Below are 20,650 nucleotides of genomic sequence, written 5' to 3' on the forward strand. Positions count from 1 at the left end.
TGCAAAAAAAAATAAAGCCTATAAATGGCCTGGAGCAAGTACGGTCTGCAACTGGCTGGTCTATGTGTTGAGAGATCTCGTGACTTCCCATTATCCTACATAATTTCCTTCCTTTCTTCCACTTATTTTCTACTTTTTGGCTCTTACCTTTCTTAAGGATAACTTTCTGCAAATCAGTTAACAACTACTTAAATTTAGTCTCAATGGCGGACTATTCACACCAGTAACTGAGAGTGCCAAAAAGTTAGTGTAGTTCAGCATGGTATTTGTAATTAATGCCTTTGGATATATTTTCTGTTTGTCATTTTTAATCTTGAGTTTCATGTTTCCAAAACTACTTTGATATCACGGGGGCTGCAGACTTATATTTTTAAATGAAATATGAGGTTTTTACGCGGTCACAGAACTACAAGAACTAAACATTGCAGTACATGAATGTAAAGGTAAGAAATGTAAGAACATGCACATTTGCAGAACCTTCACATAGGTTTTCTGGGCTTTTTTGGAGGGAGAAAGAACAGTAGATAGAGGGTAACCAGGGCCTGAACTGAACAGGTCTAGCGCAGGAGACACATATTCTCAAATGTGTTCACCCAGGAATCTGCTGTCAGAGGTCTCTGCTGGAAATATAGGCTGAAATTTGATAAATTAATATAATGTGACATGAATAGGCAGATCCTAGCAGTTTGTGCCATGACTGGTTTTGGGACTAGGGGCTATAAGAATAATTGGTTTGTTGTTTGTTAGCTGCTGCGTGTACACTGACTGAAAAAGACATGCAGAGGTAACTCTCCAGGGACAGCTGTTTCTCTAAGGCTAGTCACTTTGCCTTCCTGAAGGCACGCCAGTTAGGAGCATCAATACAAACTTTTTGTTAATCACCTTCTATGAACTCTCCACATACCAGCATCAGATTCAACAATTAGCCCTTGATTCTTCAAGCCATGTAGGCATGAGATTTACTTTATGCATGCACTTAAATTCATTGCTTTCTAGCAAAGTTGATCAATATCTACTGTGAGCTGCCTAATACTAGCACTTCCACTTAAAGCAGTTGTGCCCTTCCCACAGTCTTCTTTTTAGTTTCCTTTTTTACTTGGCTAAGTGTTTTTAAGCCTGATGGGATCCCAGACCAGGGTTGCTTCACAGCCTCTCGGGCAGTGCCCCTGGTACATGGGTTGGGACAGGGCAGGGGAAAGAATGAGCAGCCCTTGGGGCTTAGGAGAGGGCAGAACTGCTTCTGTTGAAATCAGTGTCACCTCCAGTTATACTTCTCAAATTAGGAATGTGTATTTCAGAGTTTTACTGAACTGGGGCATTCATCCTATGCATCTGGTTTCCTCAGGAATTTGAATTAAATATGCTTGTTAAAGTATTTATACTTTTGTTCACTATTATCTATTAAATTGTCAGATGAAATGTTTCCTAATTATGATTATTGCCTGACTCTATTATATAAGCAGGTAGCAAGGTATAACTCTATTATTACAAGTTTTTCTTTATCCCAATGGAAGTAATTATGAAGCTAAGTCTATGAAAAATCATGCCTTATGAAAAGTCTGATTTCTGCTGTCCAGAAACCTATAAGTGGTTTCTTCAAACATTAATTAAAACCCGTGAGAAACATAAATATAAATACTTAGAAGATCCTCCCTGAACATACTAGTTCCCTATGTACAACGGGCAGGATATTTTTGTTTTAAAGCTTTTTTCCCCAAATTTTTTATCATTAGCTGTTTCTCTTTTAAAGGGCACAGGGTCCTTCCACAGGTGGATCAGAAAATGGCTTGTACATTGGGCTCTTTCAAAAGCAATAGTTTTAAGACTAGTGGGAACAAGGAATCCTAAGACAATAGGAAGAAAAGGAAGGCCCCAAGCTAGTCAGATGAATTTCTTTTAAATGAAGTCACTGCTCATTCAGAATCCTCTGCACATTTCTGGCCACAAAGACATACAGTATGCAGCAGGCACACTCACGGCATGTAGAGAAAGTAGGTCACATCACTAACAGTGCTACAGCACGCTAAAGGGACTCCAGTGAATAGAACACGAAAAAATGTTACTTTAAATCACCAGAAAGAGTGAGAATTCTGTCCAGGCTCTTTTCTAGCCTCAGGCCTTAAGCAGGGTGAGGGAATGGGTTTGACATTGGCATTAGGCAGGCACACAGACTAGCATGCACAGTAACGGGTCATCATTACATTTTTGATTCAGGCCAGGCATCTATGACGCCAACAGGAGCAATAGATCATTGTTCAGTGTGTGTTTAGAGTAGAGCCTCCTCTCTGCCAGGAGTCTCCATACTGGGAAAGGGTCAGTTTTTCCTGTGCAGCAGCTCTCAATCACCCCCCTCACCACACACCCCCCCCCACCCCGCGCCCCCCCCCACCCCCGCCAATACTTTGCAACAGCAAAATTTAAAACTGCTATTTACCTGGAGGTTCTGGCAATACCCAGGGCACACTGAGGCTTTTGCTATGTAATATTGACCCACCATATACACTTTGGTATAAATCTCATATATACTAAGTCTGGCTTAAGCCAGTTCATAGATGCAAACTAAACTCACAGGGTATATTTTCTTACATCTTTACAGTATCAGTGGATATAGCAGTTTGGTGATGACTTTGTGTGCTGCTTATTTTGGGATACATTTGTTTTAGATATTGGTATGCTATTGCTTTGCCTGTTAGATCTATTCTAAAGTCCACTGGCAACTCCACTGCCTTAAAAAACAAATGCTTTCAAATTTTGGCAATATTTGGTTCTGAGCTTTGAGATTCTGAGCACTGAGGCAAATTCAAGATCTCAGTCTTTATCTTGAAGGTGGTCAACAATCTGGATTCAGTTTAGAAGATTACTAAAACTTTGTGAAGGAAGACTGCACATGACAAATCTGTTCCTGAGGCATGTGGAGTTTCCTAACACAGAAATAAAATTCATCACTAGAGGAAACTCTAGGGAAGCTAAGAAATACATCAGCCCTTCTCACTATCTTCCATTACAAATCCAAACTATGCTTCTTGTTTTCTTCTCTGGCACAAAGCAATGGAGACATATTTGAAGACAAACCTACCAAAATACTGCACTGCATACATGACTTTGCCCTTGGAGAGAAGATGAGAGTGAAAATGGATCCATGTGTCAATAATACTCAATTTGCATAACCACTAGGGAAAGCACTGCACAGAGCAGTGCAAGAGAACTTTACCATGTGCTACTGTGTGTTCTGTATTTTCTGTGCTTCCAAGAAAAGCTCTTTTGTAACATTTTTAGAAGTATTAAAACAGTTTTCCACGATTTTCAGAGCAGCCTAAGGGATTCAGACATTCACAGTTAATGACTTTCAAGGGATGCTAGCAGTTATAATTCTATCGTGTGAACACAGCCTGTTCTGTTTGTACTATGCTTCACACCAATTTAACCACACAAACTATTTACTGTAATTACTAGACTCAATGTTAATATGGTACTGACTGAGATTTATATGGCATTATTTAAGATCCAACATCTCATAACAGGGAGAGAGGGAGGGATGAAGGGAGGGAGAGATATATGCTGGATGCGGGCCACTGAAAAAAATCTCAGTACCCCACCTGGATATAATGCTCCTACCCCAAGACTAGGGACAGACAGGTGCTGGGTTGTCCCGCTACATGTCTTGCACTCAAAAAATAATGTGATTCCCTGATGTTGTATTTTGGGAAACAAAATTGAATTGCTCACTGCTATTAATATTTTTAGCATTACTTGGCTGCAAATTTCTCTGAGATTCAGGCTTTTAGAAGTGGTTTTAGAGAGAGGGATGATGGAAGGGAAAAGGCCAAGGGTGAAAAATGAAGAAATTAAACTAATTTGTTATATGAATTAATTGAAAACATAGAGGAAATGGCTGCTTTCATGATTTCATACTGCATTTTATACATATAAAAGAAATGGATCATATAACGATCAAGTATTTAGGTTTAAAATGCTAACTCTGTAAATGCTAACTCACAGGCCTGGACATTTCACAGGGTGGGCAGGCCCTCACTGCTGTCAGTGCCTATCAATGTGGTGAGAGCTTCTCCGTCATGTCAGGCAGTTCTGATGCTGCTGCATTGCTTCCTCGCAGAGGACAGGGTGCTGCTGTCCCTGGGTCACTAACATTCAGCCTGTGTCTGTTATTTTGGGAGTAGTAGCTTAGCAGAGGAAAAAGTAGAGATGGCAAACAAGAAATGAAGAGGAAAAACAAGAGAAAAGGCATAAAGGTGGTACACCACCATCGAATCTTACTGCCACTTGATTGGGAGATCTGTGGTTGCGTATTATAGCTAAATAAAAATACTTTGATAAAAAGCTGAACCTACCAGTCATCACAAAAGCTTTGACACAACGGAACAGACCGAATAGCAGCAGTGTAGTTGGGATGGATCCAGTGAGCAGCATGTGGAGAACACCGGTAAAAGCACTCAATTTTCTTTGTGAAATCTTCACAGCTGTGGTGGGTGAGAAAAGCCACAAATAAGCCTGTTTCTTAGCATCAAGGCTCTAGCCTCGGTTTTCTAGGCCTGCTTTGATGTGGATGCAATAGTACAGATTAGGACAAAAACATAGAAAAGCATCCTTTCGCCTTGTTAATGTCTAGATTCCAAACTCATTCCTTTGGCATTGTGTATGAACTCTGACTGTGCAATTACCATAGCCAACTAAAGAGTGCACAAATGTTTCCATGCATATCTCAGCCCTGTTTGTGTAAGCTTTCCGTAAGCTTTTGAGGCCTTGAGTTTTCCTGGCAAGAACAATTCCAGGCAATAATGAAATGTAGTCTAAAACTATAGTACAAAACTTCCTCTATGCTGTAGCCTTATGGTTTCATCAATCTTTAGATTTTCCCACAGCCCAGCTGAGTTACTCAAAAACACATACTGTTGCTGCTCTTCTGGGAGTGGCAGGCAATAGCTGTTACTTTTGCACATATGTTTTTGCTTAATTGTTTTGTACTTTCATTCTTTCATTTCTATAACTTGCCATGTTTCATAGCTCTAACATCTAACAGGGTACTAAAAATCTTAATTATGAAGACATTCTTCATGGTTACAAAACCCACAGGACTACAAGAATTTTTATTCTAAATATTCAGGAGTTTCATTTCTGGACTCTTGTGCATTTTGTTTGCAAGATTTAATAATCTAGTTGTTCTGCTTTCTAAACAAAGGAAGAAGCTTGGTCTGTATTGACTAGGGGTCACACTCACTGGTATGTGATGGTTGTTTTGGAGAGCTACAGAGATGTGGTGTGGTTGTTACCTACTGGGTTTATGACTGCTTTGCATTGCTAGATATGGTTCTATACTGAAAGCAAACTTGAAAAAAACATAACCCTTTCTTGATAAAATGGCATAAATCCTTCTGCACAAATACTATATACTTGGGGATTCATGGGCTTTTGTGAGAGGAGAAGAAGAAGAGCCAGACATTGGTCAGGTATAAATACAAGATGATGGGAACTAGGCTGCGTGGCATCATCTTTAGGACAACCTAGGAACTGTCCCTCAGCAACTCCAGGAGAAGTTACCGTTAGCTCTGTGGCTGCTACAGCAGAGATCTATTGAACCAGGACACAGACAACATCAAAGCTGACTTACGATTTACTGAGCTGCCCACATCTGTTCCAGTAGCTGTTGTTTACTTTAATTACTGGGGAATGAGCCAATTGCTCTGTGAAGTCTGCATAGCAACAGGAAGCTGTCAGGAATGAAAAAGAGATCTTGCAATAAGGATTTTCTTTAATACTGTATTTGGAAGACTAAAAATGTAAGATGAATCCATTTTGGTCCACAATATGATAAAGTCTCTTAATACTAACTGGAAGATGTATTCAAGCTCAAACATTTTTGGTTTTGGAAGTAGCAGTGTAAATGCTAAGTGAGGTGGACTGGCATCAACAGTGCTTTCTCAAGGTGTGCCCAGAGAGCCCTGAGAATTTTACTAGTGTTCTGCCAGATGTTATATCCTGAGGGATACTAACTTTGAAAGCTACCAAACATAAAAAGAGAGTTGCAGAAATGTAATAAATACTATACTTTGCTCACTACAGAATTTTGATTTCAACCTTTCCCGTTTGGTGTCTGCTACAAGTAATTAATTTTTATACTTAATCACAATAAACCAAATTCATCTTTGCTGTAAACTTTTTTAAGCAGATGGAGCTACAAGAAAAGGAAACTGCATCAGAATTCTTTAAAGATAATAAATGAAGTCAGTGAGAGTTCTGCAGTTACTGCAACCTTACTCTTGATTTGCATGCAGCAAAATGCCAATGAAGAAAGCTTTTCAAATGCAACTTATACTGCATCTTAATATATTTTTGAGAAATTAAGGGAACTGCCCAAACAATTAGTGTGTACAAAGCTGTACTTCTAGACCATATTTGGCAAAATTAAACCACTCTTACATTTAGAGTACAGAGTGCATTCATGCATATTTGGCTCAGGACTTGGCTTCACTTTGTGGGTGTCCCCTTCCAGACATCCGTATTTTTGGCAGGTAGATGACGTTATGACAGCAAAGAGGGTGACAGCAAATCTCAGCATTGTTGTTCTGTTCTTTTTCCTATATGGAGAGAAGTCTTTATTTATATGCTTTATTTCTAGGAGAAGTCATAACATTAAAAAGAAGGACTGCTATAAAAAAAGTTACATATATAACCAATAAAATATGCTTAGCAAAGATGCACACATAAATATTAAGACACATGTTCGCCTTTTCTTTTTGCTTATATCTGAACGCTTGTACTTCTGCTACATATTTTTGAGGTTCGGTGGCAAGTGATAAAAACCACCAACAATTCAGGCTATTTATGAAAACATGTTACAATTTTCAGTATTTGAAAAAATTATTTTAAGTTTCTTACACTGGATTCATTAGTTCTAAAACTTGCAGAGTTGTTTTGCACACTTGGAAATTACACACTTGATACAGCTGCAAGCAAGCTAGTAGTGGTCAGCACCGGAGCTGGATAAATTACATTGATAACTTGCCTGTATTGAGCCTATGCTAATTTATACTTAAGAATCAGATCCATTATTTTCTGCCTCTTTTGTAGAGTTTGGTCAAAATTGCAAGGTAAAAACCTTTTGTCTGTGAGACTAAAATTTCTCTAAACACAGAATACATATTAGTGAGCTACATAGATAAATCTAGAACCTGTTACATAAATCAGTGCATAATTCTTTATACATGTTATTAATTTAACCCTTCATTCTTTAGTTAAATATTCCTGTTATCTTTTTGGAGTAATTTTGCCTGAATAAGGACGGCAGCTCCTCTATATACCTAGACTTTTCAGATATAAAGAAAACAACATGTTACAGAAGGAGAAATCTGTCTCTCCAGTTTCTCAGTAGTTTCTCACCTCTTTTGCTGTCCTTCTGGGTGGTGCTTCTCCCTGGAAGAGGAATACAGTAAATTGCTTTTCTCATTTTCCACTTTATATACACACCATCTGGCATCAGTGCTCCAGAATTTGTTTGCCCTGGAAGAGTTCCTTGACCCTTTGCAATGCTAACATAGATTTATCTCAAAAGCAGATGCAATGACCAGCACATAATGCCCTTTTACTGCTTGCAAATGTTGACATGATAAAGAGGAAAGTACAAACATAGGTTAGAATTAGAACAACAACAGCTCTCCTATATACCAAATACAACTACCTCCCCTGCCTGATTTTTCAATGATTCCTTTTATTGTTAATTATTAGATTCATTTCTGCATTTTCATGGGGCTCTTATCACATGGGACTTCACTGAATTAGAGACATTAAAAACCACACTTCATATTTCAGCCTGACTGGCTTAATCTTTACTATAGATGTATGATGGCTTGCCTTGGCTTACACAGTAATTTTACTGCAGCCCCTGGAAGAGAATCTACGTCTCCCGATTCCCAGGTCTTTGCTCTTTGTTCAAAGGATCCCTTTATAACCTGCTGCTGTTTGCTCTGGTTGCTCTGCCTGCTTCATCTGTACTCTCCAACCAGTGTCACAAGCGCTACAAGAAACTGTTGCTTGTACCATTGATAGCGATTGTGAGATCTGCTCTCTGCAAGGAGGATTCTGCATCTGAACATAAACCATCGCATAAGGTAGACATGGTGATTACAAATAGTTGCACTTATTTCATAGATCAAATCTTAGCGAGCACTGTAAAGAGCAGCACCACTCGCTACTTTGCAATTACTTTGATGCATTAGGAAAGTAGCATCTGTTCATTTTGTGTTTAAAACAGAACACTGGTTTGTCAGATAATACTCTCGGGGCATTATTTACAAACCTTTTTTGCTTGAAAAAACAAACATTGTCACAGTGGAAGTGTGGTATGAGTCCCATTGAGGAAATTCACTGAGCATGATAATAAAACAATCTCTATAAGCTATACGCAGTGATTCCTATCCTAGCTCTAGTAAATGCCTCAAGGCAAAACTGTTGCTGGCCTAAAAAGAGACATTTCCAGATCTGTGGAAGCTGAGCGATTTTTATGTTCCAGAATTAATTTAATTAAGTTTAAATAATGAATTTAAGTAAGGCAAGTTTAAAGAAGCATAAAGTAACTATAGGAGAAACTGAAGAAAATCTAATGGCTTATTACCCACACCTTCACCTCATGTGGCTTGATCTAGCATTGGCTGAAATTAATGGAGCTCCTTGCTGATTTGTAATGTAATGGATTCGTGCATACTGCTCGGCACTTGGATCTTTGTATTCATCCAAAATAAAGACCACTGTATAACATGAACACTCACTGTCAACATTGTGATCGGTGGATAGGCTAGCCATCCTGGTAAAAAACACAGAAATAGTACATGCTCTGTGCCTTATTGCTTGGTTTGCATAAAGTATATGTGCGCTTGTAAAGGTGTAGGCATGCCAGGAGGTTTCTTGTAATGCCTCTGTTCACTGAATTGACATACAAATTATATTAAGCTATAGGAAACTGTGATCTCTTTCAGGCTTTGAGTATGAGCCAAATGGGACCACTTGCTGGGAGATTAGGCAGAGTTTCTAGCAGCGGGAAGGAAAATTGTCATATGTTTGTGATTTCTCAGACTTGGCTTCGGTTAGCAATACATGTGAGCAAGCTCGGCTAAGGAGCTTTTATAGATCTCAGCTATACATCTTCATCACCTGAGAACTGAATCTTGATTTCTTTGTTCTTAAAGTATTCTTTCGCTAGTTATTTTGTGTGATGTCTTATACTAAGAAATTCATTAAAGGAAGTTTCTTACCCCTTTCCATAGTTGAATTTCTCTTTATTTGCTTAAATTGCACTCAGTGACATTCTCGTACTTTTAAGATTCCTACTGCCATTTAATTTTAACTTTAATATCAGTGCCCTGAAACTTCCATTCATCTTTTCAAGAGCTAAAGCATGCGTGATGTTAAGAGAAAGAGTTAAAGCATGCGTGATGTTAAGATATTGCCATAGACAGCAGTTCAGTCACCACAACATTAAATTGTTATTATCATCTGATGATGATCTAATTGATAGTGGCCTATAATGCTAGTAAAATTATGCATCTATTCCAAAACCACAAACACTGCTATACTAGGTCTCAAGAGCCATCTACCCGGGCAACTTCTTTCTGGCAAGTGCCATTAGCAGAAAATTAGGGAAAAAATGTTTAAAAAATAAAGCTAGTTGCTAACTTCCCAGCTTCTGGCAGTCAGTTTAGTAACTATGTCAACTGACATCTCCTAACTCAACATAGTGATTCCTTTTTTGTGAGTCAGATCTCCTTAATGACTGAAGTAAGCTTTTACGGTTTTATATTCTTGGTAACTCTGCAAAGCCGATGTGGTTAAGGGAAAAAATTGTTTGCACTTCCAACCGGTGACAATTGCCAGATCCATTTCGCTTCTTGGCATCCTGAAAGTGTAACAACAGTGTGACCAGAGGCAGAGAGAGTTTCAGGAGTGTAAATTAGAGCATTTGGCCTGTTATAGCTTTATTATAGATGGCAATGTGTGCTAATGAAATTAATCTGTTTGTTCCTTGTATCTCAGTGTGAGCCCGCAGGCTCAGAAGTCGGAAGTGTTTTTCTCGTTAACTGTAACAAGAAATGTAATTAGAAGCACAGGTTGTTATCTAATTTAGTGTCATTCCTGAAGGTCCTTTGCAAAACTGCATTTAAAGTTGCAAAAAGAGCACATTATTTGATGATCAGTTAAGCACATATTGTAGACTTCCATTATGTTAGACTTCAGAACCAAGAGTTTGTATTCACAAGTCTCTCTGCTGATCGTATCATGTCACAAGTCAAGCTGAATGCCAAAGGAGACACTCCAGATGGACTCAGTCTGGCACTCCTGACTCTGGAAAAAAAAGCTGAGGTCAAGTCTTAACATTACTGAATTTAAGGTGTGATTTGTTTCTGTTAACTTTAGTGGGGCTGGGATTTCTACTTCTATTTTGTCTGTGTAAGGACTATGTCGTGGCACAAAGTAAGGCTTACTTGCTTTATTTAAGTACACAAATGTTGCTGAGCTAGTTCTCCAACAGGGCACGGGAAAGACAAAAGCACCAGTAATTTTATATAACCAAGAGAGTGAGTCAGTGGGGGGAAAAAAGCAGATATTTTAATGAATAGTAGGTTTAAAAAGGCCAAACAACAAAATTATCATTGTAAAAATGTTATTTTAAGCTCCATGTTAGGTTTTTCAAAATTAAAGGGGACAAAACCCTACTTATTTTAGCTTATTACCGAGTTGAAAGGACCTCTTGAAAGCATAACTGAATGCTCTTCCTTTGCCCTAGTCTTTCATTTGCCTTTCACATTCTTCTAGTCTGTTACTGTGAGGTTCCTTGAACCACTAAGAATTATTGCTATTTTTTCTACAAAGAATGGGCTTTGGTTTGGTTAACTACTGCCTGTGTGGTGTGATGTGGGCTCTCACAAGTGACAAAGAAAATCTGGGTCCAGCATGACCTATACCCTCGAATTAACCAACTGCAATCTTGTTTCTAATTTAGACTATTAATATTTGATTGAATTTTCTACCATCACTGATGAATTTCTTCTTAGGGGAGTATGAATACTATTTTTTTTTATTTACACTTTTATTATGAGTACTCATTATTTGTATAAAGGTAATGCCTAGATGTCCCTGTGTAAAGTTGTGATGTAGTGTTTAAAGTACTTGATGCCAACACTATATTACGGATAGACATGTCCCACAGTCCCCTTTTCTGTCCTGATCCTGTACTACCCCTTTCCCTCCACTGTGCTGGCACAACCCAGATGGGGTTCTGCACCCAACCAGATGGGGGAACTGATCCAGCAAAAGGAAATCCAGCAATTCCCCCTGCCTCCAGTGTTTCTAGCCAAATCAATTTCCCTGTTCATTTTATAGCCCAGCTGTTGTGTTGCTGTGAGGAAAAGGGTGGTATATCACAATGAGAGAAACAAATAGGGTATGGTAGGACTGGCAGTACTTTAAGTCAGAACTGCCAACCTCCAAGCCCCATCGTGTTAGCATTCTGTTTTGTTTTGTTTTTTGTTTTAATTGTTATGTTGAACACCTTGTAATCAAAAGTAAGAGCTGACAGGTCTATAAAGAAAACAAATAATGCGAGCACAAGGTAACAGTGAGATCATATTGGTCAACATATTAAAAGGCAATGACTGGAAACCACCAGATTAATCATTGCTGAGGTTTTCCTGTTTGTATCACAGCAAGGATGAGTTTTACGGAGGACACAGTTGAGGTCTATGTAGTGTATCTGCAGACATGCCTGAGGAATGACTCCCGTACATGTCACATTAGTTCTAGATAGCTTGACTCATTGTCCTGCGATGAATCTGTGGCTAGAAAATTGACTACAACACTCATGGAAAAAGTATTTTTCCCCCTAATACCTTTCTTTACATTGTCCTCTCTCTCTCTCTCTTCATCCCGCAAATGGCTCCCCTCTCTGTTGTATCAATCAGAAACTGCTTTCACTCCCAGCTCTTTCTGTCTCTTCTTTTTCAATAGATACATTAAGTCTCTTGAAGTATCCTGATGCCAGCCTCCACTGCACACCTGTTAGATTTCCATGTCTTCCATGTATGTGTCATCTCATAGTTGGGAGGCATTTCCATAAGTGACAGTAGAACTATGTGTAATCTTCCCCCTAGCTCGCCTTAAAACTCATCTTTGGGTGGCCAAAGAGAAGGCGACAACACTTAAGCTCCGATGCTACTTCTGCTGGCCAGCATCTCTCCATTCCCTGTGTGCTTCCCTTTCTGGACTTTTCAGAAATACACACAAATATACATATTTATGCATATGTAATTTGTACTCTGTTAACACCTAGGGGTAACAGCTCAACTGTGGCAATTGCTGTCCAAGCCAACAGTGAAAGCAGCGTATTCACGTGCCTCCTTTAAAGCTATAACGAGTTTGATGAGCTTTTGTTGCTAAGAAGTGCTGTTAATTTAGTTATTGCACTAAGCTCTCCCTAAACCTCACAGACATACTTTTAACTCCTGTTATATATTTGCATATTTACATCTTCTACTTCCTTATCGGATGTAAATATGATATCTAGAACAAGGTTATAGCAGTGCAAAGCTGTCACTTTGACAAACTGCATCAGTGCAAACAAGGATATATGCCCTTCATGGTATATAAAGAAGGAAAATAACAATTGGTAAAGAAATCATATCCAGTTAGGACTGGACTTTTGCTATACCTAGATCTAGTAATTGCCATCCTGGATCAGGTTGTCAGTTCGTTTATTTCATTATTCTGTCCTTGAGACTGACCAATAGTAGTTTCCAGTGAAGATGTACTGGAATAATATACTGTATAATATACTTTTATGGCATAACCTGCCTGTAAGAAATTTCTTCCTAATCCTCCTTAATTCAATGATTAGCTTGTGCCCTGAAATATGAGTGTTTATATCCTTTCTGTAAAAAGTCCTCATGTAACTATGAGTATTTATTAATTACCCAAATGTCTCATGCAGAACTTCTCAAATAGCAGACCTCGCTAGATTCAGATCATGAGTAAATTTGACCTAGATTGTGTCAAGGTCCCAGACTTACTAATTCTCCTGCATTCTTTTGGGAAATCCTGTATTTCTTACCATTTCCTTGGAGCTTAGAGGTGCTGGTGAGCTGTACTCTGTGGCTGCAGTTCTCAGCTGCGCAGGCAGCATGCACTGCTTGGCTGGCCTGGCAGAGCTGGGGTTGTTGTCTTGCTTTTTGCGGAACAAAATGATGAATCATTCTATAAAGAGTAATTGATTAGTCTTAGTCAAAGCTTTTCCTAGCAAATCTCACTCTTTCTGCAGTTCACGTAACTACTTTTTTACCCTTATTTTTTATTTTCCTCATAACTGGTATCCTTTAGTGTTATCATGCTCGTTTTTTAGTGAATCTTGAAAAAAGAATGCTGTCATAGGGGTGAAGTTAGGGAAGCAGACAGGAGTCATGGCAGTGACGTGCCACCTGTATAATTACCTGTCATTACTGACATTCTACACAGTACAACATCCCAAAGTACCGTGCCATCTTCCGGGCTGACTGCATATTGCCAATTGCCAAACATTAGTATTCCAGTGTAACGACCAAAACTTCTCTGTGAATACCATTAGAACTGGGTCACTAACAGAAGGTGTGTGACAGCTTAACATGCAGAACAACTAAAGCCATTTCCTCCGTCTCATACAGAGCAGAAATACTGAGAGTGAAGATTATGTGTATCGTGTGAGCAGAATGACAAATGACAAGCCTTAGCGATACACTTGTTTGCTGGCATTAGTGATGCAGTTCTGCCTTGGAAACAGTGAAAATAGGTGATCAGCTGGGTTTTGTGCTGCACCAGTTTTGCTAAATGTTTGAATTTAATAGGAATTCAAATGATCAAGTTAAGTCTTTCATTTCGTAGAGGAAATTCTCCTGCTCAGCAGCATCCTAATAACCTCTACTACTTAGCATTTTCTATTCTGTTTGGAATAAAGAGGTTTTAACCTGAGAGCTTCAAGCTGTATATTTCTATCCCAGCTCCAGGAATTACTGCTGTAGCTCTGTGCTCAGCAGTCATAAAAATGCTGCAGATGGATTGATGTCATTTTAGAAAACATGATGGAATAAGCTGAACTAAACTCTGTGTTCTGCCTTACCAAGGTCCCTTTAAACCAGCTAGAGAAGAACAAAAGGGAACTCTTCCTGGATAGCATCGTTCCAGCTACCTTCTGCATCAGAAGGGCATGCTGAGACATTCTTTATAGGAAGAAAACAGAAGGTAGAAGCCAGGGAAAGGAAGTATCTGGAACTGCAAAGAAAAACAGCACTAAGAGTATTAACTGAGTATGAGTAAGTGAGCTACACAGGCTCTCTGTGGTCCCCTGCTTTTGCTCCGTGTTAGTCAGTCTGGATAACATAAGAATCAGTCCCTTTACAAGCCCTTATTAATTACTCTTCTATCTTTTTTTGATGTGTCTTTTTCCTGGAGACAAACATGGTGAACGTAGGCGTGGCATCACACCACATTCTGCCTCATTTCCCTGTACCCCTTTTCCCTGCCAAGCCTCTCATGATTCGTTCACTTTTATTTCAAGTTGGAAAAAAAACCCAAACCCAGTTCAGAAAACTAGCTCATACGGAAAAGAAAAATCAGGTCACTCAGTCTGGTCTGCAGATTCAGGTCATATTCGGTGACGAGTTTAAATGGAAAAATATGGGAGAATCAGTAAAATGAGGAGTATTTTTCCTATTCCTTCAACATGAAACCTCACTGTTCTTTTGTTTCAAAAATATTGAAAAGACATCTCCAGTCCAAAATACTAAACAGGGATTAAACAGAGAAGGAAATAATCCAGAAGGAAATCAAACACGGTCTTTTCACAAGCAAAATGTCTTATTAACCCCCAAACAGCTTTTTGATTCAGTGTGATCACAAAGATTTTTAAATTGTTTTGAGTAAAATACTGAACCAGAAGGCAATTATTTGCAATTCTATCTAAAACTAACAACTGAAGATTTGTTTTTAATATGTTTCAAAGGCAGGTAGTGTTATTCAAATTCTCATTGTGACTTTTCTTCCCATATTCATGAATTCTTTTTTGGCACACGAAGTGAACAGGTGTGAGCCAGTGCAAGGTGGCCCACAGGCCATAACCAACAAATAACTAATTGGCATCTCTGTTGCAATAGGGCAAAGATCCAGCCAAATTATGGCGAGGCACTGCGCCATCCTAATAGACTCACATTATCACGGATGCCAAGATTCCATAAATTTGCATTATTTACATTTAGTTAGGGCAGGATTCCCAGCTGGGAAATTCCACATGGTTGTCCATCTCTATCATATACAATTACGATGGAAAAAGATCTCTGTGACTAATCCAGCATCCTGGAATGGTTTTCAGCAAGAATTTAAATATTCTTAATAATTATTTAAAAATGCTCACACTCCTCTACATCAATAAATCGTTTGAAAGTGTATTTTTGTTGTCTTTGTTTGTACAAAATGAATAAAAAATTTATAAAGTCAGACTTCTGGTTGAAGATGTATGAGCCTTTTCAGCTTGGTAAAAAGGGAGAAAGAATTGTTTTTTCTGCAGCAGTAGCAAGGTTCCTGACTATGTAATAGTGGGGGGGGGGGAAAAAGACAACTTTGAAGTTGCTTTTTGTGAAAAATGAATGCAGAAACTGGTAACTTATACCCTAAGGAAATAATTTGCAAAGACAAAAATGCTGAGAGGGTGTGAATTATTGAGATGAAACACAAGATGATGATATATGCTCTGATTATTCCTTGAGGTAATGAATCTCTGTAGGTTTGTCTTTTCTACTGAGGAGACAGTGAACTACATCTTAATCTGCTCCCTGATGCGATCACACTCTCCATGAAAAAGTGGGCTGTAGCCCTTGATGGTAAATGCTTTCCTGCAGCTCAGTGCTCTCGCTGGGGGCTGGGGGGGTGCCCTGAGAGGCTCCAGTCACCTAAGTGCTGCGGTTCCCACCGTGTCTCTTTGGAGGAGCTGGTGGGCTTCTTGGAACAAAGGGTGGCATTTTCCGAAACGCTACCTACTACTGGTGACACCACAGGAAAGGTCCTGCGCTCACGTTTTTAGGGACAATGAAGAGATTGACATGGAAACCACTCGCTGCTGCACACCTGAGCTCATCCCAGATGAGGATGAGGGGGCCCTCATCCCCAGGAGACACTACTGTGTTGGGCACATCGGAGCCTCCCTTTGTGACTGCAGCGTTCCTCCTCTCCTGCCATGGAAGCAGAGCCTCCGCAGCTGGGAGGCATCGCTTGCCTGAGCAGCCCTATGGCAGCCGGCCTGGGGTGGTCCCCTTAGTGCATCCCTCCTTTCTGTGAGCCTTCTGACCGGCAGTGGTGCAGGCAGCCGTGCCAGGGCGCTGCTGCCCACCGGCCCGGCCGCCATCACCCCTTACGCCCTGCCACCCCTTCGGTGCCGCCATCCCCTCCCAGCACGGCCCGCCGCCTTCCCAGCCTGCCCCGCGCCCTTTCCCGCCTCGCACCTCCCGCCCGCCCCGCGTGACGAGTCTCGCGCGCTTCCCTCCCCACCCCCAAAGTCTCGCGCCTCTTCCCCGCCGCGAGGCCGCTGCTCTCGCGATAGGCAGCGGCCGGCGGGCGGGCGCGCGCGGGGCGGGGGGGCGGTGCCGCGGCAGCCGCTGCGCCCGCGCTCCCTGACAGGCGGGCGGCGGGAGCGGCGGCGGCGGGCGGGCATGTCCCTCCGCGCCGCGCGCAGGTGGTGGCGGCGACGGTGGCGGCGGCGCCGCCGCCCCGTCTCTCCGTGACTCCCGCCCGGCCATGGCCGGCTCCGCGCCCCGGGGGGGCGAGTGGCGCTGCAGCCGCCGCTGAGGAGAAGCCGCCGCGATGAGGAAGGGCCGCTCCCGGGGGGACAAAGCGGCGGCGGCGGCGGGGCCGCCGCCGCCGCCGCGGAGGGAGCCCGGTCGGGCGGTGGCCGCCAGCGCGGCGGAGCGGAGAGCCACCCTGCTGGGGGGCGGCGGCGGCAGGAAGGAGCCGGAGGACGCCAGGGCCGCGGGGCCGCTGGAGAGGGTAAAGCCGGGGCGTGGGGCCGGGGGGGGTCCCGCCGGGCCGGTGGCGGCCGTTGGCATGGAGACGCGCGCCCCGCGTGGCGGGCGGGGGCGCCCGGCGGTGCCGCCCTCTGCGCCCGGCCGGACTGCGGCTGCCGCAGGGGTGCGCCGGGCCCGGGCGGGGGCTGCCGGGGCTCCGGGGGGCGGCTGGAGGCCGAGGGCCGGGGGGAGGCGAGGTGCTACGATCTGGCGGGAGGGGTCGGCGCCGGGCGGCAGCGCCGGTTGGGACTGCATCCTCCGAGCATCCTCTCTCCTTCCAACCGCTTCCTTAGGCAGATACCCCCAGAAGAGGAGGGGGTAGGATTGGGGGTGCGCAATGGAGCGGTGGTGTGTCAGTGCTGTGGCGGCGTGGCGTTGGGTGAGAGGTGGGGCAGTCGTGGTGCCAGAAGTCCTGCCTGCATGCCGATGAAGAGGCGAAGGAGGATGCGGTGAAATCTAGCTTGTGCTATATACTTGCTGGTATTAATAATTACAGAATACTTCGTGCTAGTAACCTTCTGTAGGTCATTCCTAACTGTAACGTTAATTATGATGCGTTTTCCAGCATTTTTTACATCTTAATTCTTAACACTCGAAGTGTCTTTCACCCCCACAAAAAAAAAAAAAAGGATCTACTGATTGCTGCTTAGGGTTACAGGGATGAGAGATACAAGAGATCTTAAACTTTTTTTCTATGTGTTTTGATATTCCTAGTTTTACAAGAGTGAAAAACGGGGGGAGTGAGAATTAGCAGTTTAAAAATGTAGATGGCAACTAATGTTGCTTTTTTTTTTTTCTTGGAAGAGAGGAAGAAAGTATCACAAGTGCGAAGAGTCCCAGGATGCAGTAATTCATTGCTTTGTTTTGCTATTTTTAGGAGCAAAGTGAAAACCTAGGTTATTTTACTTTTCTTGTCAAAAAGGTGTCTTAAGTTTATGTCATTGTTGCAGATGCGCAGGTTTACTCTGCCTTTTTTATAATTTCTTTGGTTTTTCTAGAAAAGCTGCATTACATTGCCTTCAATTATAGGAGACTTGTCTTTGACTAGTGGATATCTCTTGAATATAGATTTCTCAGAATGGGCCCCGGAGAAGAAGAGACCTCTACTTTTTTTATTTTTTATTTTATTCTCTAGTGCCTTGTTAAGCCAGGTGGTTAAGAGGTGCTACTGCTGTTGATGCTTACCACTTCCTGAAGCAATTAAAGAACACTAATATCCTTATTCAGGAAAAGAAAGAAGTAAAAGCAGATGAGGTGACTTAGTTTCTTCCTAACTGTCCATTAAAATAGTGGTTGGTAGAGCTATCAAATGCAATAGCAAGGTGTTTGTTGTGCTGTTTTGACATTTTGTGTATGATATTGATATGGAAATTAGAGGAAATTATTTCCATTCTTGGTAGTTGTGAACTAAACTTTTCATAAATCATGCATAACAGAACATGCTATGTACCACGTAATGTATTGAACACTCAGGAAGCTTCACTAAAACAACAATAACACTGCAAAACAGGAAAGGCTGCAAATTCAGAAATGTGTTTTTGAGATGCACGAGGCTTTTTAATGGGAGATACTGCCAGTTTGTTTTTAGCTTGGGTGCTCTAAGACCTGATGTCATTTATAGGAACAGATCTTTATGTGCTGGCAAGTATTCGGTGTGATGGAGTCTTTGAGGAGTTTTGCAGCTAAAGCTAAGGAAGCTTCTACTCAACCTGTGTGAGATGCCCAGACTTCGAAGGAGAACCTCTCATCCTCTCTCTCCTTCCGTCTTCCATTTGAACTGGTGGAAGTTTAAGTGTGTAAGCAACTGGAAATAAATAGATATGTTGGCAAATGTAATAAACACGACATATAAGTCTACTCACAGCACTTCTGTCTTTAATATCAATAATTCAGCATTTCTTTAAACATCAGGAGTTGGTAGTGCGGATGTGGTGGAAAGGGCCTTCTGAGGTGCAGAAGGCAGTGTGATACTCCATGTTCACTGATGCAGCTTGTGGCTTGACAAATATTTCCTTCGGGGCCGCTTCTCATTTAAGTAGCCCTGTTATTTCCAAGCCTGTAGTATGCCCTCAGCTGTACCAATGCAACAGTGTGCACAGCTGCAGGGAACCGTTCCGAATTAAATTCAGATTTCGTAGTTTGTTTGACATATATTTGCACAAGTTTGTGGCTGGGGGAGACTAAGCTACTCTAATGTTGGAAAAAGTACTTATTAAACTGTGACCAATCACTGTGCTGACCTGTAGGCCTTTGAAAATCTGATCCTTTAATGTGCCGTGCTTATGGTTCTGACATGTATATGCGATTAATGTTTTTACTTTTTTATGAGTTACGTAAGAACATAAAAATGACTGTACTTGGTCACATTAAAGATCCCTCTAGCCCAGTATCCTGCCTCTCTGAGCTGCCAAAAGCAGATGCTTGGAGAAGAGTATAGTGTATATTGAGGAAATACCTCTCCCAGCCTCCAATAATTTGTGGCTCGCAGGTTTCCGGAACTAGAAGTGATATTTGTTTTTAGTGCCCCCAGTGGGTTTTTTTCTTCTATGAGTTTGTCCAATCAGTATTTGAAGCCATGTGTGCTTGTAGCATCCACAACGTCCTGTGGCTGAGTGTTTTAAGGCTTAGACATATTTTGTGTGGAAAAAACACTTCTTTTTGTTTGTTTTTAAACTTTCTACCTGCTTGTTTCATGCCTTGTTTGTTAATTCTTGTATTAGATGAGGCAGTGAAAAAGGGAATCCATGTTATTCTGTCTGGCTTACGAGTTGATAACTTTTATTTACCTTCCCTGGCTTGTGACTTTTCCAGAGACGTTTTAGAAAGAAGTAACTCTATCCTTTTCATTGTCCTTGCTATTTTCTTTGCACCTTTTGCAGGTGTGTTCCTGATTGGAGATAGTGATGCAGGAATCAGAGGAACAGGTTTGGGGAATGATAACCAGGACTGGCTATAACACCCTGTAAACTTATATAACATATTAGGTTTTATTCTTTAATCTTCTACCCGCTTTTTCTTGATGATCTTTAAGCATTGAGTTTGCACTTCTGTGGAACTGTCTATTATAACTCCACAATCACTCTTTTAAATTGGTAATAACTAGTTCAGAATTTGTCATCGTGGATATGAATTTAGGATTTTCTTTAACGTTATGCATTACTTTACACTTATCTACATTTAATCTTATCTGCTATTTTACAGCCACTTAAACAGTATCATTAAGGTCTTCTTCAGATCTTTGGCCATTGCTTTGGCAACCTTGAATAAGCATTGTCAGCAAACTCTGTCACATAGGTGTTAAGCTTCTTTGCTAGATTTTGCTTTCAGATGTTGAAGATGTTGATCCCAGAACAGATCCTTGTGGGACTCCACTGGTGATCCTCCTTTTTTGGGAAAAATGCCAATAGTTCCAACTTCTTGTTTCCTATCTGTTAATTGGTCGTTAATTCATAGTTGAATTGTATGTCTTATCCCATGACAGTTCAGTTTGAGCGAGGGCATCTGTGACAAACACCCATAAAGTTTTCCATAAAGTATCAGCTTAATTGTTCTATGTTTGCTGACTGCAT

The 20,650-nt window shown here is 41.3% G+C and overlaps 1 protein-coding gene across 18 annotated transcripts in view; it reads left to right on the forward strand.

The window, feature by feature from the left end:
- MAST2 (microtubule associated serine/threonine kinase 2) overlaps positions 1-20,650 on the forward strand; it is a 226,634-nt gene that overhangs the window by 15,312 nt on the left and 190,672 nt on the right. For 4 of the 18 annotated variants that reach the window (XM_054210723.1, XM_054210742.1, XM_054210726.1 and 1 more), the window contains exons 1-2: positions 16,701-17,064; positions 17,379-17,399. The exons of 4 other annotated variants lie outside the window; for them this stretch is intronic. In XM_054210723.1, the coding sequence (XP_054066698.1) occupies positions 16,882-17,064; positions 17,379-17,399 (204 nt within the window). In that variant the 5' untranslated portion in view covers positions 16,701-16,881. 10 more of the 18 variants (XM_054210736.1, XM_054210739.1, XM_054210729.1 and 7 more) reach the window with 9 other exon arrangements.

The sequence above is a fragment of the Rissa tridactyla genome, chromosome 8 (genome assembly GCF_028500815.1).
Source record: "Rissa tridactyla isolate bRisTri1 chromosome 8, bRisTri1.patW.cur.20221130, whole genome shotgun sequence".
In the NCBI taxonomy this organism is placed as follows: domain Eukaryota; kingdom Metazoa; phylum Chordata; class Aves; order Charadriiformes; family Laridae; genus Rissa; species Rissa tridactyla.